The following is a 25,140-nucleotide window of genomic DNA, read 5'->3' as shown; positions in this document are numbered from 1 at the left end:
ACTGCAGTTTGGTACTTGAAATCCAATAAAGAAAAAAAGTTTTAGAAGCTGATGTTAAAACAACAAGATGTTTCGGGGAAACAATGATGCCTTCGTATGGCCGCTTATGGCGAAGGTTGTCATTCGCAAGTCAAACTCTAGGGTCAAGGTCAAGAGATCATCATTGTTTGTACTCAAAAAATGGTCTTGTCACAATAAGTTTACCCTTAGTATCTAAAGGCTATAAAAGCACCAACAGTTCAATAATTATGGCCAAAAATTAAAGATTTTCAAAAGTAAGTACAAAGGACCAAAACAAATAGTAAAGGAATAAATTTCAGAAGAAATACACAGGTAAAATATATAAAGTTTTAGAATCAGCCATTAAGAAGTTATGACCGAAGATTTTAAAAGTAGGTCAAAGTCTGAGGTCAAGATCAAAAGGTAAAAATGTCGGTATTCAAGAAAAGCTCTTGTCACCAGAAATAAAGCGGTGAAATATGGCAGCCCTAGCACTAACCATTCAGAAATTACGGTCAAGGTTTACGTTTTTCAAAAGTAGGTCAAACTCATAAGGTCAAGGTCAAATGGTCAACATTGTTGGTACCTAAGAAGAGGTCTTGTCTTAAGAAATGAACACCTGGAGCATGCAATTACATGTACCTGATTTAACCGTTCAATAGATATGGCCAAGATTAAAATTTGGTAATTTTTTTAAAAAGTGTGTCAAACTCCAAGATCAAGTTCAAAATTTCAATAATATTTACACCCTAGGAAAGGTCTTTTCGCATGGAATACACATGAAAGGAATGAAAGCCATTCTGTAACCAATCAAAAATTATGGGTAAGGTTAAAGATTTTCTTTAACGGACTAACAGACAAACAGATAAACTGACCAACAGACAGACAGAAAGACAGATGGACGGTTAGAGCAAAATATATATGTCCACGAATCTTCGATTACGGGTGCATAAAAAATTTCTAATAACACTTGGGTTTAGGTTTTATTTCCTACGTATGGAAAGAAGAGATCTGAATGTAAGTTTTCCTGAAGAAGTGCAAAGATAACGAGACGCCACAATTGCATTCTCTCTACATGCTAACCGTACTTTATTAAAAACTTGAGGACAAATGTCTTCCGAGAAGACAAATATATTATATAAAATTTAAAAGATTCCATTCAGTTATTTACATTTTTTTAATCACTAGTCTGACATTACCATTTTTTCAATGATAAAGATAAAATGGTCGTTAAAATTTATTTTCATTTAAAAAAAATGAAACATTTCGTAATAGAACACTCTTCCGGCTCCAAATAAAACGGAGAATCCTCACAAATAAAGGGAAGTTTTAGTCCGTCTTCTCCTGTATAGTAGGTCTATTTCCTCTCAGCAACCCAGCGCCACCTACCGTCGTTATGATAAGTCAAAAGGAGGCCAAAGATAGGGTCAACTGCCGTCTCACCCTCGTCGTTTGTATTCCAGTTCTGATACGTCACAGGTGTCCAAATATCAAAATTAGTCTTTCATTGCCGTCAAATGTCAAAACATTGGCACTGAATGCAAAAGAGCCATTGAGATCAACTTTTGCAGAAGAAGGAAAGAAAATAATTTCATCACTGAAATGCCGATATCGGTGTCATAACATATAAACGTTCTAAGCTCCATTTATATGATTTGTTGTTCTACTACACCCATACCCTTCAAAAACTTATAAAAGGATAAAATTTAACTTATGTATCTTAAACCAACAAGCATTCAAAGGGAAAGTATCCATTTGCGACGTAGTAAGAAAGACAATTTTCTGATACATGTAAGCATAAGCCAACCTAGGTATAACTAGAATTCAATTTGAAGAACAGATGAAAATAAATATCGTTGGATGGTGCTTGAAACCATAATCAAGGTCTTTTAAATGGAAAAACGATTGAGAAATTACAAACTTCATACACTGCAATAATTTTTGTTTCCAGATTTCAATGAAGCTAGTAAACTAAAAATTCTTAAATTTAAATTTGCAGACTGCAAAAAAAAAAAAAGAAAAAAAGAAAGAAAGAAAGAAAAAATAAGGAGTTTACACATTTATATGGATGAAAAGCAGTTCTTACTTCTACCCAGTTACAAATTAGGGAAAATTAATAGAATATCATAATATAAGGTTAAAAAACGTTTCTTAAGGTAATATTATGATGTGATGAAGGAGTATTTAATTATCCGGTTGTAGGCGGTTTATCCCTAAAGAATTTTCAAGAAATCAATGTATGTGATGTGATAGACTGTATAATTACCCAGATGTACACGGTTAACCTAAAACCCTCCCAAGAAATCAAGGTATGTGATGTGATAGATAGTAAAATTACCCTGATGAATAGGGTTTACCTAAAAATCTCCCAAGAAATCAAGTGCTGTGATGTGATAGATAATATAATTACCCGCATGTACGAGGTTAACCTAAAAACCTCCCAAGAAATCGAGGTATTTGATGGGATAGATCGTATTATTACCCGGATGTACACGATTTACCACCAAAATCCTCCCAATTAATCAAGGATTGTGATATGATAGATAGTATAATTACTCGGATGTTTACGGTTTATCCCTAAAAACCTCCCAAAAATCAAGGTGTCTCCTGTGATAGATATTAAAATTACCCGGATGTATACGGTTTACCCTAAAAACCTCCCAAGAAATTAAGGAATCTGATGTGATAGATAGTATGATTACCCGGATGTATACGGTTAACCTAAAAACTCCCAATAAACCAAGATATGTGATGTGATAGATAGTATAATCACCTTGATGTGTAGGGTTTACCCCTAAAACCTCCCAAGAACTCAAGTGGCGTGATGTGATAGATAGTATAATTACCCGGATGTATACCGTTCACCTAAAAAATTCCCAATAAACCAAAGTATGTGATGTGATAGATAGTATAATTATCCTGATGTATTCGGTTTACCCCTAAGAATCTCCCAATAAATCAAGGATTGTGATATGATAGATTTTGTATACAGGACTATTTTCGCCCATTCTCACTTGGAAACAAATCTTCTCCGTGTTAAATTCGCCCAGTCATAATCCTGTTTAGGATGTCTATATTTAGAACATTTTACACCTTTTTTTAACGTATTATGCACAAACTGCAGAGAAAAGCAAAATTGCACTAGGACTGTCCTACGTATGCAAAGCATAATATTTTCATTGGAAATGTATTATCCTGACAAAAAAGTGTTAATAGCATCGGTTTTGTTAGTACCATAACAACTTGCTTATAAAGCACTGACTTTTTTCTTTACATCAATGCATTAAAAAAAAATCAAGTGCGTATTATCTAAACAGAATAGAGTTATTTTAAGAAAGTGATACTTTATTTTAATTCACCATGAAATTGATAAATGTGGATAAAATTATAGAATTTTAAATTTTCGCACACGTTTTTGACAAATTTATTTAAGAGAAAATATGGACAAAACGCATTCCAAAATCAAAACAGAAATTTTTTTTTTCTGTTTCGAGCCTTTTGCCCTTAGGTATTGATAAAACCTAACAAAAATGCAGTTTCATAAGATATTTATTGGTAAGATTGTGAAAAATCAGCATTATGTACAATAAAAGGATGGCAAGGTTCTGTGGGCTAAATTTCCTACAAAAGAAAATCACTGATACAGTATTTATTATTCGCAAAAAGCAAACTTAACCTCTCCCTAAAAGCATGATTTTACGGGATAAATTTCCCCCCAAAGAATATCACTGATAAAGTATTTACTACTCATAGAAAAAACGCACATCACACTTAGAAAAATCGCAAATTTCTGAGTTTATTTCTGGTGATTTAAAGCAAAGAAAACCATCTTGATGATAGCAAGACTTTATGGACCCCCCCCCCCAAAAAAAAAAGAAAATCACTGATACACTATTTATGATTCACAACAATTTAAAGATAGTAAAATCTACAGGGTAAATTGTCTCTCAAAAATGACATTGATACAGTTTACCTACAAACCTACTTACAAACAAAGATACATAGCGGGTTCAGTAAATGTTCAACAAAGCCTCTTTCTTTACTCCTCACTAAGATACTAAGATATTAACAGTAGTGAAGGAGAAACTTCAAGAGTACTGTGCAACAATATATTCGAGAAGTGGTGTAAATCAGATGTGGATACTTAAAAATTCCAAGGAACTTTTGGAAAATTTGAAATCACAAGATTTTACCAAAATCAACAGCTTAAAAACTTTTCAACTTTATACACAACCATTCCCCACGATAAATTAAAGTCCAGGCTTTTTGATATCATTGACAGCTGCTTTTTCAATAAAAATGGAACTCGTAAATTTACTTACCTTGTCATTGGTCATTTGCAAAATTATTTTGTTAAAAAACATTCTGATTGTACACACAAGTACTCTGAAGTTGACATTAAAAAGATGCTTGAGTTTCTGATTGACAATATCTATGTGGTTTTTGGAGACCAGGTCTTCCAACAATCTATTGGAATTTCCATGGGTACCAATTGCGCCCCGTTATTAGCAGACCTTTTTTGTACTCATATGAAGCAGAATTTGTCCAAAATCTTGTACGTGAAAAGAAGAAAACACTAAAATAAAGATAAAAGATACCACAGAATCTGACACATCTGTTTCATATTTGGATATTTTACTTGAAAAGGACGTTAATGGTAATCTAACAACCAAGCTTTATGATAAACGTGATGACTTTAACTTTTCAATCGTCAACTTCCCTTACTTATGCAGCAATTTACCTTCATCAACTGCATACGGGGTATATATCTCTCAGTTGATTCGATACGCAAGAGCATGCTCTACGTATGTACAATTTCTAAAACGAGGTAAATTATTGACAAACAAGTTAATGAAACAAGAATATCAGCTGTCTCGTTTAAAGTCATCATTTCGTAAGTTCTATGGTCGATACAATGACAATGACGTTTTTCATACAAATTGTTAGGCCATTATTTACACACTGAATTGTCGACGGATTTTTCCGTTTTTTCCCGATCATGACAAGGAGCACACGGTCGGCAGGGGATGCACATTTCTCCATGGCACCTGATCCTACCTCTGATGTGTTAGAGGTCCGTGTTTCCTCTGCTCCTATTTTGTAATGTTTAATGCACATTTGAGCTCGAATACTGTTCCATATCTCCACACATTTCACAGAATTCACTACTCTTATAAAAAGCGAACATTGCACTTGGAAAATCGCAGAACTCTACACGGTAAGTGTTCTCTCAAAGATGACATTGATAGAGTTTATATACAGTAATTCAATGCAAAAGCAACCATCTTGATAAAGCAAGACTTTACGGAGTAAACCCTCCCCCTCCCCCCAAATGATATAGTATTTATGATTCACAACATCTTAAAGATAGCAAAAATCTACAGGGTAAATTGCCTCTTAAAAATGATATCGATGCAGTTTACAGACATTAATTCAAAGCAAAAGCATCCATATTTTAGATAGGAAGACTTTACGGGGTTAATTTTCCCCCTAAAGAATATCACTGATACAGTAATCACTCCTCATAGAAAACATTACACTTTGAAAAACTCTACAGGGTAAATTTCCTCTAAAAATGACATTGAAATAGGTTATATACAGTGATTGAAAGCAAAAGCAACCATCTTGATGATAGAAAACCTTAACGGGGTAACCCCCCCCCCCTCTGAAAATCACTGTTACAGTATATATGGTTCGCAAACATTTTTAAAATCGCAAGAATCTACAGGATAAATTTCATCTCAAAATGACACTGACACAACTTATATACAGTTTTTCAGAGCAGGAGCAACTATCTTTTTGATAGCAAGACTTTACGGGCAAATTTCACCCAAAGAATATTATTTATACATAATTTATGCTTTGCAATATCTTGGAGGTAGTAAATCTCTACGGGGTAAATTTCCTTTCAAAAATATTACTGATACAGTTTATGTCATTCTTAGAAAAATCAGACATTACTCTTAAAATAGCAAGTATGTACGGGGTAATTTTTCCTCTAAAGGGTATCAATGATACAGTATATATTATTCAAAGTATAAACAAACATTGCAACTTGATGATAGCAATAATTTACGGGGTAAATTTCCCCCAAAGAAAATCACTGATACAGATTATATAATTCAGAGAAAATAAACGAACATTTCTTTCTGAAAAGAAGAAGAAATTTTCAAGGTAAATTTTCTCTCATAAAATAAACTAATACTATGCTTTTTTCTCAATAACTTTATACGATACAAACGATCACCAGAAACGTGAATTTACGTGTATATCTCCTGAAAATTCTTATGATAAAATTAGATTACTCTCTCTATATATAAACAAAAAAGTAAGGAACTGTGATCGATCTCTTTTATCATGTTAACAGTATACATATTTGCAGGTCTAACACAAACTTTTCGAAATATTTAAGTTAGGATCATGAGCCTACGACTAGTAAACGTCCTATTGGATTGGATACACTCTACTTGTTGATCAGGACAATATATGATGTACTTAATTACGCTTAATAAGCATCATCGTCCCTCTAACTTCTCTTCCATCTGTAATTATGGAACCCCAGACCTGTTTCCAGTTGATTTTGGACCAGGGCCCGTTGAGGAAAGCTTTGTGACATTCGTTATACCACCAACCTCCTCCGAGAAGAAGAGCACAGTTTATCATGTGATTGTCGTTATCCCTGTCTAATGTACTAAAGTACATCCCAGACAAACGACCATAATGTGTGTCCAACATACTGTCATCTTAAATAGAAATAAAATGAAAGTAAAACAAGGCATACCTCAATACATATACTGTCACCTAAATAGAGATAAAACGAAAGTAAAACAACGCATATATCATACAATACAAATACTGTAACTTTAAATGAAGATAAAATGGAAGTTAAACAGAGTATACATCATAACAATACACTTACTTGATAAGATCTCTTTTTATTTAGATATCAAACAATTAGGTTTTATAAGTCACATACCTAAGGTCCCCTTGATGCTTCCCGTCAGGAAAAGTTTGTATTTTTCTGCTTCATCGGAAACAGAGAATCCATCGTACAACTGATACAGTGTCGTGCCATTCAAGAGTGTGATAGAAACATAGAGGGATGAGTTCTTTCCCTTTGTTAACTGATGGATAACGTCATTTCCTGAAAGATATCCTTGATATTAATTGATAGGTTACTGCAATAAACAGAATTCCTAACTATTTCATCAATAAACAATACTTTGAAACTTTTTAGTGTTGATATTTTAAGAAGTAATTGGCAATAAGGGAGACCAATCGAGTGTGATCATGTCACTCAGAGAGATTGTTTTCCATATCTCTATCACTCTTTTATTATTTTCCTTTAAATTTATTCATGAAAAAAAACGGCACAGATTAGGCTACAATAAGGAGGCCTGACCTAATGATTATGGGGAATATTTACAATAACAGCACACAAATTTAACAATTTTTTTTTAATACCACAAAATAAAATGATTTGTAATTTGTAATTTTAAACGGTACAAGAAAATTAAAGTTCATTAAAAGTTATTTTGATAAGCTGACTTGTCGTTAGTTAAACCCCACATAGCAAGGTATAAACAAGTCATAAATCGTGATAAATTGTCAGTATGACGTTTTGTCGTAAAACTTTCGTAAGAACGATGTTTTATGCGGTGAGAGGCGGATTATTAATAAGTAATATTTTCGCAACGAAATTATAACAAAAAATTCAGATATTTAAGAGACCGTTACTTTAGAAGAAATGGCTTGATAATATTATTATTAATGTATTTTGGTACATTTCCTATTTAACTGTTACTGTCGTATATTTGTATGCAGGTACACTGAAGGGTAATGTAAGGGTCTTTATAAATTTCTGGTGCATGGGCATAACACATTTGATCATAGTTAACTTTTACGCATAAACTCGAGAAATATTAAGCCATCCGAAAAGTGTTATGATCCTGGTGAAATCCTGAGAATGAATGATTTCTTTATATATTTAATTCAGTTCACCGACTAAAAGTTCAACATGTAGCTAAACAAATATCATTTTAACAATGATATAGCATATTCTATCTAGGATTGCAGCACTTTTCAAAAACTACCAGGGGTGTTGAAAACATTAATGAACTAAAGTTAGAATTTTAATGTGATTATTCCCTTGTCCTACAGAAATTTAAGAGTAACCTCAAAACTAGTTGTGAGCATATGTGCTAATATCACGTAATATCATATCCGACAAGTCTAAATAGAAAATCGTATCGTTTTCAATAACATATGGAGATAACAACAGTAATCAAGCTCAGAAGTCCCTTAAAACAATACAAATTGGGAGCAGAGCAAACACGGACCATTAAAACCATCAAAGGTGGAATCAGGATCCATGGAGGAGTAAGCATCCACTGTAGACCGGTCAAGCCCGCCGTATGCTCATTGTCATGATCGGACAAACTGCGAAATCCTTAGACAATTCAGTGTTTAAATAATGGCCTAACAAATACTATGAAAAACCTCAGTCTGCATTCAATAATGATAGATTTTACTGACCATAGAACTTGGGAAATGATGACTTTAAACGAGACTGTTGCTATCCTTGTTTAATCAACTTGTTGAATAATTGCTTGCCTCTTTTTAAGAATTGATCGTATGCAGAGAATGCGCTCTTGCCTATGGAATCAACTGAGAGACAAAAGCCCCAGTGATAAGGGTATATTGCTACATAAATAAGGGACGCTGACGACAAACATTGAACTCATCACATTTATAATAAATCTTGGTTGTCAGGTTACATGTACCATTAATATTTTTTCTAGAAGAAAACCAAATATGAAACAGATTCGTCAGACTCTATGGTATCTTTTATTTCAAGTTCACTGGAATTTATCGAATGTACATATGAATGAAAGTAGCTATTTATAATACATCGTCGATATGTCTAAATGTCCAGTTGAAGGCCACAGCAACTGGATATCCGGAATTAGAATGATTTTATAAAAAAAAAAAAAAAAAAAAAACGCCGACAAATCCATTGGGCACCTTAACTGTTCTGCGAGATAACAATTCCAACATACGGCTAACATTTCAATTGCTTTTGATATTGCAAAATATGTATTACTGTTTAAAAATCAAATTTTCGAATAACTTCAAACCTTATGTTACAAAAAAAATTATTAGAATTTTAATCAAATTTCATTCTTACCTATCCAGACATTCCCTTCCGGAGAACCAAAACCATTCTTGTATTCTGTCCAACTCTTGTTAAATCTTACAGATCCGTCAACTCGTTTCTGAATGGCCTTTTAAATATAACAAATAAAATCCTCATTATGACGATTATTTGTAGTATATGTGTGAGGAGGTACTCGCAAATCTCTCTTAAATACTTTCGGTAGATTATCATTTCTGAGTCATATTTGCAAGAATATAAAAACTTTCATAATGCTTGATTATGAGTTATTTCCAAAAGATTGATACATGTACGAGGGTTGTCCATAAATTCGTGAACAATGACATTTCTGTCAAAATAAATGGTTCTATATATACATTATTGTATATCAAAATCCTTTTTATGAAGATCCAAGTCAGAATAGTTTAATTTCTATTGGTGGAACTTAATATTTTGTAAAAATAGGGGTCTGAAGAGGTCGCAGATAGTACTCACGGACCAAGCTTAAAACGCAATAAACTTAAAAACAAAGTGTCTGGATTAAAATTATCTTTTTCTATATAAAACAAGACAAAGCTTAACAAAAATTACATGTATCACAAATAGCCTCTATCTAAGTATTGCTTACTATATAGACTGAAAATACTAAACAAAAACTCCAAGAAATATGTGCTAAAAATTGACAGAAAAATCAGTGTCCAATCATAAAATTATGTTTTAATATGGTTGAAACAAGGTCAGACACAAAAAAAAAATTATTCAAAGAACTCAAAATTATTGGAATATATTTACTTTATTGATTTGAGATTGGTGAAGACAATATTTCAAAGGTGGTTACATTTTCAAAGACACTACAAGAAGTGGAAAACACACGTCCTGTGATGAAAAATAGATATTTCTATTTGTGACGTTGTAAAATATCTAGCGCAAGGTCGGACTGGGATGAGCAGCCTGTGTATGCGAACCGTTTCTATTAATGACGCTCGTAAATTATTGTGGGTTCTTTTTAATTTCAAATATTAAATCAAATATAATCAACACATGAATATTATTGCTAGCACTTGGCAGTGAGGCATGATAAAGAAAATGTAACGTGTGTCCATGAACGTGTGAAAAATTCAAAATTCCAACTTTGACGTTAAAATGAAATTAGTTTTACGTCAGACTGGGTCGTGTGTCAGCATATACAAATTATTTACACCTATAACAATCGTTAATTAGAGTGTATTGTTTTAATTTTTATATTTTTACTAGTTCATGATCTATATTAAAATATTATCGTACACATTTCCCAGTGTGGGCTATATTAAGATAATATAGTATTTTATCCACAAACTTTATGGACAACCCTCGTAAATTCCATTTTATCAGTACGTAATCACAGGAAGGGACAGCGTAATTCATTTATTTCATGCTGACAAAACTTTTCTCCATGTACGTGTCATACATCAGCTTCACATATAAAATAATATACCGTCCATCCTCCATCCATTGCGTCCATATCACAATAAGCTCTGACAGGTCTGGAGCTCGTCCCATAGGGATAAATTTCGTACACACCGGAATTAGCCTGACCATTATCTCGAAGATCTTTACAATCTGTGGAAGGAGCTGTGGAAGGAGCTGAAAAAAAAGAAATATGAAGATAACGAACAGTAATCAAGCTCATAAGCCATTAGAACAATATAAATCGGGAGCAGAGCAAAATAAGGAATATAGAGTTTGTTTATTGAAATTTTTAGGAGTCTTATTTAACATTCTTTTCAAGAAATTTAACGTTTCTTTAAATTGGTCAAAAGATTTGAAAGAGAAAAGACAGGGCTTTCGAGTTACACATGTATACTATCTGTGACAAGGCCTTTCTAAATACACTATGATTTTTGACCCTGTGTCCTTGACTTTGAAGTTTGACCTACTTTTCAAAATGTTATTTTTCCTTATAACATTTGATTGAGAAGAGATAAGGCTTTCATATTTGACATGTGTATTACATTTAAGCATGCTATGACTTTTGACCCCGTGGACCTTGACCTTCATGTTTGACTTTTTAATTTTGGTGATAACTTTTGAATGACATATGGTAGAGTGTTTATATTTGACATCTTATCCACTAAGATGCCGAAAGATGGGAGCCCCCAATTCATTGAACTTGATTGTTATTTTTAAACACCAAATAAATGCTTGTATTTCAATATTTAATTAGTGTACATGTAAATGTAATTTGATAGCTTTATCATGGCTTAAATTCTGTTTAAATATTAATTTAAGGTTCCTTTAATGTCTTACGACACGTTCCTCAAATACCTGTTCTGTATCTCTTCGTAATATATACAAATTATTCATGATTGTCATTCTTTTGTGATTTCTAATGTCTTAAAAATAAGTACATCAAAAACTGTAATATATGTAATTCCAAAGATCACCAGTAGGATTATAAATAAAACATCACCCTCTGGTATCTTGCACAAATGCCTGGTAAGGTACCTCAATTTTGGGAGGAAACTTGTTTTTATCGAGCAATACTGCAATTACAAATTCTTGGGAAAAAAATATTTTTGAGGAACGTATAGTGTGACCTTATTGAATTTTTGACATTGAGGATCAAAGGGCGTCAGGTTAAAGAATATTGTCTTAATGGGATTAAATTGCTTGAACATTTTATAAAGTCCTTCGAAAGATAACGGTAACGGCGTTGATTCTGCTTTTTTTCCTATGGAAGAGAATTATTCAATCATACATGTATATGACATTCTTTAATCAGTTGCAAGATCTGTTTTAATCAAAATTGTCTCTTTTTTTCTGTGAAAAGAAGTTTCACTAGCAATACATACAATTATATGAATAGTACGTCCAACCAGCCTCATCAGACATTTCAGACGAGAAGATGTTCTTATGTATACGGCACCTCATCCATTTATGGTTGTAGCCAAAGAAACCACAATTCTTCTGACACATCATAGAACACTCACACAACGAACGAACTTTGTATTCTCCTATAAGTTCATTGATCGACGTCTTGTCATTTAACCCAAATTTTAAGGTGTATATTCTCGAAATGACGTAAGCGTGAGACACCGTAAAATAAATAACAGTCAAACAGACAACACAAAAACTGCTCATTTTGTGAGTAAAGCTAACTACTGTGTTCCTGTAAGAATCTGTTGATTGATCCTTTAGCTGCAAGTTGGGTCTGAGCTTGTTTGGGATATGTGATCAGATACGAAGGGTTATAAAAAAGTTCGTGGACGTGCACCATAAAATAAAAACCGCTTAAAGTACATCAATGAATTTTTAAACATTTAATTAGTATCATCTTGTCATCTATATAAGAAACTATAAATCAAAGATTTCGTTTTTTTTAATGAATTGTTGACGTTTTTGTATATAAGTTTTTATCCAGGGGGCGCAACCTCGAAGATGATGTTTTTTCTACCTGATTTTAACTGAGAAGAGACTCTTTTGATATGAAAATTTGTCATTCAAAAATCCCGTTAAGTCACTCACTTGGTATGACAGATTTAGTCCGTAAAATTTGCAATTCTTTTAAATCTATGAAATTTTATCGAAAATTTCATATCGTATGTTTGAAATGTTTAAACATGCTTCAGATAAGTAAAATGCACCCAGAGTATTTGATTTAAATGCCGAAAAAGTTTAGGGTATGAAAGATGCACAGTTCATGTCAATTTGTATGTTAAAGTTTGTCACCTCGAAAAGTAACGTTGACCATGTGTGACAGATATTGAACTCCGAGAAGCAAATTATGCTGTTACAATTATAATCAAGTGAGGATTTTCCACTATGTATAGATAGTGGTGGCGTCTCCATATGAGTGAAAAAATCTCGAGAGGGACGATAAACAACAAACAAACAAACAAAATCTAATTAATCAGATGGATTTTTAAAACAAATCTGATCCTTTAATAGCATCTATACATATTGAGCCATGAAAGATATTTCTTCGAGCAATAATTGTTATACCCTGCTTCCTTCCTAATATGATCTAAGATGATCTGACGTTGGTTCCCTTTTTCTTTTTGTATAATAACATGATTATGTAAAACCAAACATAGTATGCTACCGGCCCCTCTGTGTAGCATGAAAGTAATTTGGATGAGTTCTGCACTTATAATTGTATCAGGAGCTAATTATTTAACACATTACAGAACAGTCCAATTCTTGTAGTAGAAACAAGAGGCCCAAGGGCCTTAACGGTCACCTGAGTAAAATACAACAATTTAGAGGATCCATAAACTGATAAATGAAGCTTTGTTGCCCAAAAGCAAGAAAAATTGTATGATTAGCATCTACAAAATGATTGATCTAGTATCTATCTGCCCGCCCCCCCATTTATCACTTAAACCATGTCTATTTTTTAACCCCATATTATTACTTCTCACATTGGCCTCTCTTGGCCTTTGAAGAACATTTAAAAAGATATGTTATTTTGTCTCATCTATTATTTCCAAGTCATTCAAACTATGAAAGTACTTTTTGTATTATACAATAAATATTCATGCATAATTCTCTTATTCTATTAAGCTTTCAAATACATTATTTACTTTGATTAATTATCAAAGGTGAATGGCAAAGGGGAATAACTGTGCTCAGCAGAATACAAGTTAATAGAGCCCTGGCCAGGACCAGAACACTTGACTAAATGGTCCAAATGTGCAAAATTCTGGTAAAAATACTCTTGCATATTAAAATTTTTACTCTGTCTGCCTCGAACATCCCCAGGAGCATAGAAAATTTTCAAAGAAATGCATTTTCACTATATTATTAAATAAATAAAGCCCCATCCTTACACCAAAACATCTGACCCATTGGCCTTGAACTCACAATTCTGGAAGAAGCACCCTTGCTCATCATAACTATACACCTGTTTCTTTACTTTATAACCAGTTGTAGAAAAAATATTTTGAAAGAAATTATGCATTTTCACAATTTAATTAGTAGAGCTCCCCCCCCCCAGAACCCCTGACCCTGGGGCCATGAAATTCACAATTTTGGAAGAGGCATTCTTCCTTATTTCCTTATCATAACCATGCACTTCATTTCTTTGAAAAATACCCAGGAGCAGAGAAGAAGATTCTGAAAGAATTTATTCCTTTTCCCTATATAATCAATAGAGCCCCGCCCTAACAACAGAACCCCTTACCTAGGGGCCATGAAATTTATAATTTTTGAGGAGGCAGCCATACTCATCTAACTATGTACTTAGTTTATTTAATATCCTGGAGCAAAGAAGAAGATTTTCAAAGAATTAATGGAATTTACTACATAATCAATAGAGCCCCGCCCTAACACCTGAACCCCTAACCCAGGGGTCATGAAATTCAGAAATTTGGAAGAGGCAACCATGCTAATCATAACCATGTACATGGTTTGTTTATTTTATACCCAGGAGCAGAGAAGATGTTTTTCAAAAAATTAATGCATTTTTACTATATAATCAAAAGAGCCCCCCCCCCACCAGAACCCCTGACCCTGGGGCCATGAAATTCACAATTTGGAAGAGGCAACCATGCTCATCATAACTATACACTAAGTTAGTTTATTTAATACCCAGGAACAGAGAAGAAGATTTTCAAAGAATTAATGCAATTCTACTTTATAATCAATAAAGCCCACGCCCTAACACCAGAACCCCTGACCCAGGGGCATCCAATTCACAATTTTGGAAGAGGCACTCTTGCTCATCATAACGATGTACGAAGTTAGTTAATTTAATACCCAGGAGCAGAGAAGAAGATTTTCAAAGAATTGATGCATTTTCCCTATATAATCAATAGAGCCCCGCCCTTACACCAGAATCCCTGACTCTGGGGCCATGAAATTCACAATTTTGAAAGAGGACTCTTGCTTCTCATAACAATGTACTTACTATGATCTACATAGCCCAACCCTAGCACCAGAACCCCTGCCCCTGGGGCCATGAATTTCACAATTTTGGTAGAGGGCTCAATACTTATTACAGTCATGCCAACAGTTAGATTGCTCGATGTCCAGGAGTAAAGAAGAAGATTTTTAAAGATTGCATTAATTTTGGTGGTTTTAGTCCCACCCCTCAGGCCCCAAGGGGGGGGGGGGGTGGGGGGCAGGGATCATGAAATTCACAAGTTTTGTTCCCCTTCACCCATAGATGCTATATGCCAAATTTGGTTGAAATTGGTTAAACGGCCTTAGAGAAGAAGTTAAAAATGTTCAAATGTTAACACACGACGCACACCGCACGACGGCGGACGAAAACAGATAGCAATAGGTCACCTGAGTGACTCAGGTGACCTAAAAATACAATTAAGTATAAAACATCTTTCTATTTGTTTTAGATGCCTAGATATCTATATATATTTTTCAATAAAAAATAAGAGTGGATCAAATTTTTACCAGAAAATGCATAATTAGCCTAAGTAATGTTTTACCTATCTATTGGAATTCCCATGGGTACCAATTGCGCCCCGTTATTAGCAGATCTTTTTTGTACTCATATGAAGCAGAACGGGTCCAAAATCTTGTACGTGAAAAGAAGAAAACACTTGTTGTGGCCTTCAACTCGACATTTAGATATATCGACGACGTATTGTCAAGTAACAATGGCTATTTCCATTCTGATGTCGATACGATATATCCTTGTGAGCTTGAGATAAAAGATACCACAGAGTCTGACACATCTGTTTCATATTTGGATATTTTACTTGAAAAAGACGTTAATGGTAATCTAACAACCAAACTTTATGATAAACGTGATGACTTTAACTTTTCAATCGTCAACTTCCCTTACTTATGCAGCAATATACCTTCATCACCTGCACGCGGGGTATATATCTCTCAGTTGATTCGATACGCAAGAGCATGCTCTACGTATGTACAATTTCTAAAACGAGGTAAATAATTGACAAACAAGTTAATGAAACAAGAATATCAGCTGTCTCGTTTAAAGTCATCATTTCGTAAGTTCTATGGTCGATACAATGACCTTGTCAGCAAATACAATTTATCATTGAGTCAAATGCTGACTGATGTTTTTCATATTAGGCCATTATTTACACACTGAATTTTGGACGGATTTTCCCGTTATTTCCCAATCATGGCAAGGAGCACACGGCGGGTGTGACCGGTCGGCAGGGGATGCTCACTCCTCCATGGCACCTGATCCCACCTCTGATGTTTGGAGGTCCGTGATTGCTCTGCTCCTATTTTGTATTGTTTGATGGACTTTTGAGCCTGAATACTGTTCGTTATCTACATATATTTCACTATCCAAAATTATACTTGGGATTGCTTTTTGATATTTACTGTAATGTCGACCTTTGAAGAAAGTTGGATGCACAGGTATTCTTTAACCAAATCTTTTATTTTCCATTTATATGATCAATAATGATAATGGATTTTGACAAAATTACATCTGTGGATCTACAAACTTTGTCGTTTAAGTGACATTTTTGTGTGTGTGAGAAGTTTTAGTTACTTAAATACTGTTTTTTAACAACCTTAAGAGCAACTCTTAAAGACAGCTATAACTGGATAGATATATTATGCCCTTTAAAAAAAAAAGGGGGGGGGGTTACATCACTAATTTTACAGAACTTGTTACTTTATTGAAAGCATTTATACATTATTTGAATTACAAAGTATTGTAGTTCTGCGATAAGATTTTTAAAGGGAGGCAGAATGGTTTGATTTTTAGCTCTACTGGTCAGAGACCAGAAGAGCTTATGCGATAGTAAGGTGTCCGTCCTCCGTCCGTCCGTCTGTCTGTCTGTAAACATTTTTTTAAAATGCTACTCCTCCTACAGTTTTTATCTGATTTCAATCTAACTTGGCACATAAGTAGACTACACAAAGATACATTATTCTGTGTATCGCTTTTTGATTTCGGTAAACGGTGTTGCCATGGTTACTAAAAATAGAAATTTCGTGAAATACATTCAAAATGCTACTCTTCCTACAGTTTTGGTCTGATTTCAATATAACTTGGCACACAGGTAGACTACACGAAGATACATTATTCTGTGTATCGCTTTTTGATTTCGGTGAACAGTGTTGCCATGGTTTCTAAAAATAAAAATCTCTGTGAAATACTTTCAAAATGCTACTCCTCCTACAGTTTTGGCATGATTTCAATACAACTTGGCACACAACTAGATTACACTAAGATACATAATTTAGTGCATCAGTTTTTGATTTCGATGAGCGTTGGTGCCATGGTTACTAAAAATAGAAATTTCTGGGAAATTCCTTTAAAACGCTACTCCTACAGTTTTGGTCTGATTTCAATATAACTTGGCACACAAGTAGACTACACTAAGATACATAATTATATGTATCGGTTTTTGATTTTCAGTGAACAGTGTTGCCATGGTTTCTAAAAATAGAAATTTCTGTGAAATACATTCAAAATGCTACTCCTCCTACAGTTTTGGCATGATTTCAATATAACTTGGTAAAAAAGTAAATACACTTAGAAACATAATTCTGTATATCAATTTTTTGATTTTGGTGAAGTGTTGCCATGGTTACAAAAAAATTAAATTTCTTTGATATACTTTCAAAACATAACTTCGCCTACAGTTTGGACTGGTCGCCCGCGTGGCGCAGTGGTTAGAGCGTCTGCTCTAGAGTCGCGAAGTAAGGAGTTGATCATTACGTCGCGGGTTCGAATCCCACTGTGGGACGTGGAGACCGGTCCTTCGGATGAGACCGTATAAACCGAGGTCCCGTGTCGCAGTAGGTGCTGGCACGAAAGAGATCCCTCACTGCTCAATAGCCGTAAGTGCAGAGTATAGGACAAAATTTGCAGCTCTCCACCGGCAATGGTGGCGTCTTTTTTTTTTTTTTTTTTTTTTTTTTTTGCATTTTTCCAAAATAAATCAAAAAACATTGTAGAAATAAGTATGATCTTACTTAATTACTAGAACACCTAAAGGTCATAAGTATGTGGTGAGGTTATTTGTTTTTATGCTGTATCGAAAAGCTCGTTTTCTTCAACTACTAACATTACTGTTGCAGCAATGGCGTAAAATATTACTGTCACTTTCATCCGATAAAAACAAAACAAGTTCAAAAAATAAAACTGGAATGACAATCCTCATGAAATAAATCCAAACTTGAACGCTTATTAAGAACAAGAAATACGTCTCCAAAAAAAAAAAAAAAAACAAAAAAAAAAAAAAACAAATTTTAATCTCGGGGAAGGGAAGAACAGTGGAAGAAAGTAGGTACCTCTTTTAATCAAGATTAAAAGAATATTTTTTCTTAAAATATATCTTAAGGTAATATTTTTTGTTTTTTTAAAACATGCAGTAAAGTTGTTAGAAGAAAAACATTTACCTCGACTTATTTATAGGTTAATAATATGAGAACGTATACTGTAATTAATTTCATCCAAATTTTCTCAATTATTCATTACTCAAACACTTTCTTACCTACTTGTTGTTCGACTTTCATACTCAAAACAAATGTTTAACGTTTTTTAGGAACAAAAAAAGTTAGAAATAAGTTTGACATTTGTTAAACATCTGGCCAACATAAACGTATGTTCAACATATTTTTTGAGTAAACATATTTAAAACATATGTTCATCATATTTTAAACATTTATTCTACATATTTTGAAAAATATATGATGAACGTATGGAATTAAAAATATCATATTTTCAATATTTTTTAAAGATAGCCTATTCAGAACATATATTGAACATGTTGCAATTTCACCTTCTATCGACGCTTTTAAGCGACTGGTTAAAACGATTAAAACGAATTTACGTCCTGTGAAAAGATAATTTTAACAGTTCGTGTTCGTCTCTCCTTAATTTTTACGATCATTATCAATAGATAGTACATATTAATGAATCTTTTCGACCAGTCACGAGGTCTGTAATAATCAGTATTGTGTTTTCCATGATTTCTGTTAAAGAAAATGCTAGGATATCACTGGGATACACAGAATGACAGGAATAGTGTTTCCAACCGTCCTTCTCGGGTCTTCTTGTGGATCCTATACGTCTTTAATTTACCACTGTTTCCAAAGAAACAACAATTCAGGCCAACTTTGGAATAATGTTTGTTCGCCCTCTCCCAACTCAGTCTGAAAATATTTGGTCGCACAGCACGGTTAAGGCTACAATAACGAGGTGGGCCTAATCTATACGGGAAATGTTTACTATGACGTCACACAAAACTATCAGGTCTTCAAATTACCACAAAATGAAATTATTTCAATTGCTTTTTATACTGTTGGATAGCTCTAGACTGCATCAAAACTTCCTACTACATGCAGTAAGTCCCACACAGCAAGATATAAACGATTCATTGATCGCAATATACTTGTCAAATACTTATATTTATTTATATACTGTTTGTATATTCTCTGGACAAATGATACTGTCGTATATTTGTACACAGATTCATTGAAAAAAGTAAAAGAAGGGTTCAAATAAATCGATTTATTGCAAGAGCATACATGTACCCTCAATGTATCATATCATGCCAAGTTTTTACACATAAACTCACATAAACTCAAGAAGCATTAATATATTTGAAAAGTGCTGCGAACCTGATGGAATCTTGCAAATAAATCTTGCAAATAAATTAATTATACCAATATTTAATGCAGTTGACCAGTAAAATATTCTACCCACCCGCAGCACAGTTAAGGCTACAAAAAGGGGACGGAGCCTAATTTGTACGCGAAACTTTAACTATGACATCATACAAAACCAAAATTCTTAAAAATACTACAAAATGAAATGATTTGCTATTTTAAACTATAGGAAACCATCAAACTACATCTAAACTAACTATAACATGCTGTTTTGTCTTCAGTTAAATTCCTCATAGCAAGGTATAAACAAGTCACTGATCGCGATGCACTTGTCGATGTGACATCATTTCGTAAAACCTGACGCATTTGTATGCAGTGAGAGGCAGATCAAGAAATATTTTCACAATGAAAAATGTATTCTATAATTAAATAAAATATTTTTTAAAAATATTTAAGAGGCCATTACTTTGGATGCAATGTCTTCTTTATAATTTTATTCATATACATTCCGTATATTTCCTATTTAATTGATACTGCCGTATATTTGTATGCGAGTTCATCGGAGGGTAATGTAAGGGTCTTAATAAATCGATCTAGTGCAAGGGCATACACTCAATGGATCACAGTAAGCTTTTACGTATAAACTCTAGAAGTATTAAGGTATCTGAAAAGTGCTGCGAACCTGGTGAAGTCTTGAAAATGAATTAATTATATCTATATTTAATGCCGTTGACCAGCAAAAAATACAAAATGCGGTCATATAAATTTAATTTTAACAATGTTTGTTTGTTTGTTTGAATGTTGTTTAACGTCCCTCTCGAGAATTTTTCACTCATATGGAGACGCCACCACTTGCCGGTGGAGAGCTGCAAATTTTGTCCTATACTCGGCACTTACGGCCATTGAGCAGTGAGGGATCTTTTTCGTGGCAGCACCTACTGCGACACGGGACCTCGGTTTATACGGTCTCATCCGAAGGACCGGTCTCCACGTCCCACAGTGGGATTCGAACCCGCGACGTAATGATCAACTCCTTACTTCGCGACTCTAGAGCAGACGCTCTAACCACTGCGCCACGCGGGCGACAATTTTAATTGAAATAGCAGAATCTATATAGGATCGCAGCACTTTTAAAAAAAAACTACGATGCGTGTTGAAAATATTTATACTCTAAATTTAGAATTTTAACTTGATTATGCCCTTGCACTAGTGAAATTTATAGGTGAACTCAATACTTTAAGTATATATGCTATATCACGTGACTGCCGCATCACGTGACAAGCCTAAATATAAAATCTTATCGTCCCCAATATGTAGTTATTAACAATAATTACATTTGTCCGATATATGTAAAGTACTAAAAAGAATCGCCATCCTGATTAAGAATATATTTTTAATCACAAAAATTGCCGTATATTTCCATTGCGCCTCTTAACTGTACTGCGCCGTCTATCAAATGTAATTATAGCAATAAAATAGTGGAATATATATAGGTTCGCAGCACTTTTCACGAAGTACATATAGTGTTGAAAAGAATTATAAATTAAACTTAAATTTTTAACTTGGTTATGTCCTTGCAATATTGGAATTTATAGATGACCTCAATACTGGAAGTAAATTTGCTAAATTCATGAGACTCCGACATCACGTGACAAGTCTAAATAAAGAATCTAAATGTCCTGAACATGTAGATTTAAAGCACATTACATTTCTCTGATATTAGTAAAGTCCTTAAAAGAATCGTCCATCATTGTAAAGAATGTATTTTTTATCTGAAAAATGCACCAATATTTTTATATGTCACTTTAACTGTACAGCGGGATAGGTAGGTGAGATTTTTTTTTTCTCAGAAAATTTCAATTTCATTTTTTTTAAATTCTTTTTTCCAGACTCATTTAAAAGTAATTGCTTCCTGGAGGATAGAAAAAATTTTTGATTCGGGCCATTTTTAGCCAGTCGGTCGGCAGAGGTCAACCAAACATTTTTTTTTAAAGATGGCCTTTCAACCAAACATTTTTTTTTAAAGATGTCCTCATTTAACACATCATAGAACACTCAAACAACAAATGTACTTTGTACTTTCCTCAAAGTTCCTAATTAAACATTTTCCTTTTAACTTTTTCAGTATATATAAGCTTTAGACGCCTGAAAAGCAATTCAACAGACAATCAAAGACTGCTCAAATTATGAGTCAAACAAAATACTGGGTTTATTTAAGATACTCTACTTGATCCTTTAGCTGCAAAGTACTGTGAAATCACCTATAATCCTGAGAAGCGGGGATTTTACCGGGTACTGTGATATCACTTAATTTCCGGAAGAGGGAGATTTTCCGGGTACAGGGAAATCACTTATTATCCTGAGGAGGGGGATTTTGTCGTATGAAAAGAACCATGAATTCATGTTCACCATAAAATTTAATATTTCAAATGCCTTATTACACACAACTTCTACATCCATGAGATCCAGTCCTATCTACACTTTCTATTGCAAGGGTGTAATTTCAATAGTCATTTTGGTAGAGTTTTAGAGGGAAAGACGTAATTTTAAGGCGTAGTTTAATATTTTCTAAATAAACCTGAAATTATACAACACTGAACAAATAAGCATGAGCGTTTCTTTATCAAATCATTTATTGACAGAAAGGCCACGTGTCGTGAATCACCGGTATCCTGAATGCAGTCCTATCCAACGTATTTCAATATTACACGCTCAAAGTAGCACTTGCTTTATTTCTATCAAATCACATAATTGAGAGTTCATTTCCATATTAATACAAATTATTCACTAAAATCCGTTGTGATTTTGTTGTTGATGTTGTTTTTTTACATTCACTTATCCAACTGTTGTTATTAGCAATGTTAGGATAAACTGAACTGAAAATTTAACTGGCCGTACTAATTGCACTTTGATTTTGACTGCCAAGTATGTTACAAAAACTATCTATATTGCTAATAATCATGTCGTTAAGAATGGAACCCCCTTTTCATAACTATATTATTAAAACTTCTCATTTTCATTTTAGTAGGTCAAAAACAAACTCCGTAGATAGCCGTTCATAAAGGCTTTTTAAGACAAAAAAAATGATTTAAATGGCGTAATATCATAGTTTCGTTTTAAAATCGGAGGAATTACGCCAAAAACGGATGCATAGGCTGGTCTGAAAATCAAATCCCCTAAACCACGCAGCTATGTTAAGGCTTCCCGAAGCTTTAAAATGCGCTCAAAACATAATATTTCAATGCGAGGTCGGTTTTGGTTTTAATTTATAAGTATTGTACTTTAGTTCTTCCAATTTATATAGAGGGTTCCCTCGGCTATATATTAACATGTTCGTTATGATATCACATGACTTTGTTGATCACGTGACGGTCATTTATAATTTTTTGAAGTGCTTCACATTAATCGCATCGCAACTGATTAACACAATAATTATTAACATTTTGTTATACAAATAAACTCATCGTTTCCTTGTGTACCCGAAATGTGCTTGGGAAAAGTCATAGTATAACTTGGGTAAAAAATATTTCGTGAGAAATTCAACTTACCTACAAATTTGAGGGTATTTTTCACACAATATCATAATCTGTATTAAAACGAAGCCGTCACGCATTTTTCCCAAGCATGATTCAGTTAGAGAACAACCTCTTCCTACAGATTTCCACAAAAAATCTCAGATTAATCCTCATAAATCACCTGCGCCAGACTCTTTTATACACGCAAAATAAATTCTACCTCAAACCACGGGTATAAAACAGAGTACATTTCAAAAGTATATTTTTCGTAAGCATTTTGAACATGCTGAATTTCAATCAAGGGTACGTAAGCGATGTATTTTTAAAATTTTCAGACATATAAGACTTAAAAAAACCTTTAACGACCCGTGAATTTTGCAAAAGCTATCTAGCATTTACATGCACATTGAAATAAAGTGTAAAATTCATGACACTCTCCCCGTCATAGCACTTCAAGTTCGCATTGACTTCACGTCATTTTCTATTATGACGTCATATTTTGGTACTTCAGAGAGAAGTGAAGGCACAGAGTGCACAGTGATTTTCTACGGGAAGCCTTAACCTACCTGCGCAATGACTTTCCTTAAAACTATGAAAATTTTACCTCGGAAATATGTGATTGTACAATAAGTTTCAGAGTCTTAATATGTTACGAAGAGGAAATTGTTTATTTTTTACGAACATAAAACAGTCGCTAAAATGTCGATTTTCTGGACAAAAAAGTTATGGACCTCATGTTGAACGATGAATTACGTGCACTCGGATCATGATTAGTACATACACATTTTTTCAGTCTCAATCGTGTTTTGTGGATGAAATATGGAGATAACGAATGGTATTAAAGCTCAAAGTCCATTTAAACAATACAAATTGGGCGCAGAGCATTTAAGGACCTCCAGAAACATCAGAGGTTGGATCAGATGCCATAGAGAAGTGAGTATCCACTGCCGACCGGTCACTTCCGGCCTGTGCCCCTTGAAATGACTGGAAAATAACGAAAATTGGTTATTCAGTTTGTATATAATGGCCTAAAAACTTGTGTGTAAAACGTCAGTCAACAAATGACTTAATATTAGGTTGTACTTGCTGTCAAGGTCATTGTATCGACCATAAAACTTCCGAAGTGATGACTACAAACGAGATTGTTGATATCCTTGTTTCATCAGCTTGTTTGTCAAGAACTTGCCTCGTTTAAGAAATTGTTCATCTGTAGAGCAGAATCAACTGAAAGATATAAACCCCATATACAGGTGATAAGGGTATATTGCTACATTAAGGGAATTTGACGTTAAAAAGTTGAAGTCATCACATATAACATAAGCTTTGAATTTAGGTTATAATTAATGGATAAAATTGTTTTTTTTTTAATTTGTTAATTTCGAAAAGAACTATATTTCTAAAAGCGTTTTTCATGCTGAACAAACTAAAGTATTATTCTTGAAAATCAGATTTCATAGCCTAAGATATTGTTGCTGGTTCACACAGTATAAATTGTATCTCGCCAAATAAAGATTGTTATACACAATTTCCAGGTAATGCATACTATATCTATTTCAAACAGACAAAATTATTGATATGATTTTTTTTCATATACGTGTAAAAAAAATTCATAAATGATGTATATAACGCAAGAGTGACGTTTTATTGACGTATATATATAACGATTGAGCGACATATAAAGTGACGTATATAACGATTGGGTGACCTATTTAGTTAAGTTTATAACAATTGAGTGACGTATTTAGTGACGCTTAATTAACATCACTGTTCCCCTAGCAGATCTTCCATTGTCAATTGTGGTTCTCCAAGGCCCAGTCTCCCGGGGCCCAGGGTCCGTTGAGGAAGACGGAGTGACAACTGTTGAACCACCAGACTCTTCCAGCAATTATGGCACAGTACCTATCCTTATCCCTGTCAAGGCTATTG

The 25,140-nt window shown here is 33.7% G+C and overlaps 1 protein-coding gene across 1 annotated transcript; it reads right to left on the bottom strand.

The window, feature by feature from the left end:
• Positions 1 to 6,495: 6,495 nt before the first annotated feature.
• On the bottom strand, positions 6,496 to 11,191 carry LOC133198323 (ficolin-2-like). The gene is made up of 5 exons (XM_061334428.1): positions 11,146 to 11,191; positions 10,629 to 10,777; positions 9,188 to 9,284; positions 6,977 to 7,144; positions 6,496 to 6,743 (listed from the first exon to the last, which is right to left on the bottom strand). Exons 1-5 carry the CDS (start codon positions 11,189 to 11,191, stop codon positions 6,496 to 6,498), a joined length of 708 nt encoding a protein of 235 aa, XP_061190412.1.
• Positions 11,192 to 25,140: the final 13,949 nt, after the last annotated feature.

Source organism: Saccostrea echinata, unplaced genomic scaffold (genome assembly GCF_033153115.1).
Source record: "Saccostrea echinata isolate AGI-Se365-2 ecotype Australia unplaced genomic scaffold, CSIRO_AGI_Sech_v1 ptg000033l, whole genome shotgun sequence".
Lineage (NCBI taxonomy): Eukaryota > Metazoa > Mollusca > Bivalvia > Ostreida > Ostreidae > Saccostrea > Saccostrea echinata.
Note: the sequence above shows the minus strand (reverse complement) of the source record. Positions and strands in the feature narration are given on the sequence as shown.

Bases quoted from the DNA above. Each gene is read 5' to 3' on its own strand.
- LOC133198323 (XM_061334428.1), bottom strand. From the start codon at position 11,191: ATGAAGGTCAAGGTCCACGGGGTCAAAAGTCATAGCATGCTTAAAT. The intron at 9,285-10,628 runs GTATATTATTTT...TATATTTAAAAG, and splicing joins CAATGGATGGAGGATGGACG to GCCATTCAGAAACGAGTTGA. The intron at 6,744-6,976 runs GTATGTGACTTA...TTTCTATTTAAG, and splicing joins AAGCATCAAGGGGACCTTAG to ATGACAGTATGTTGGACACA.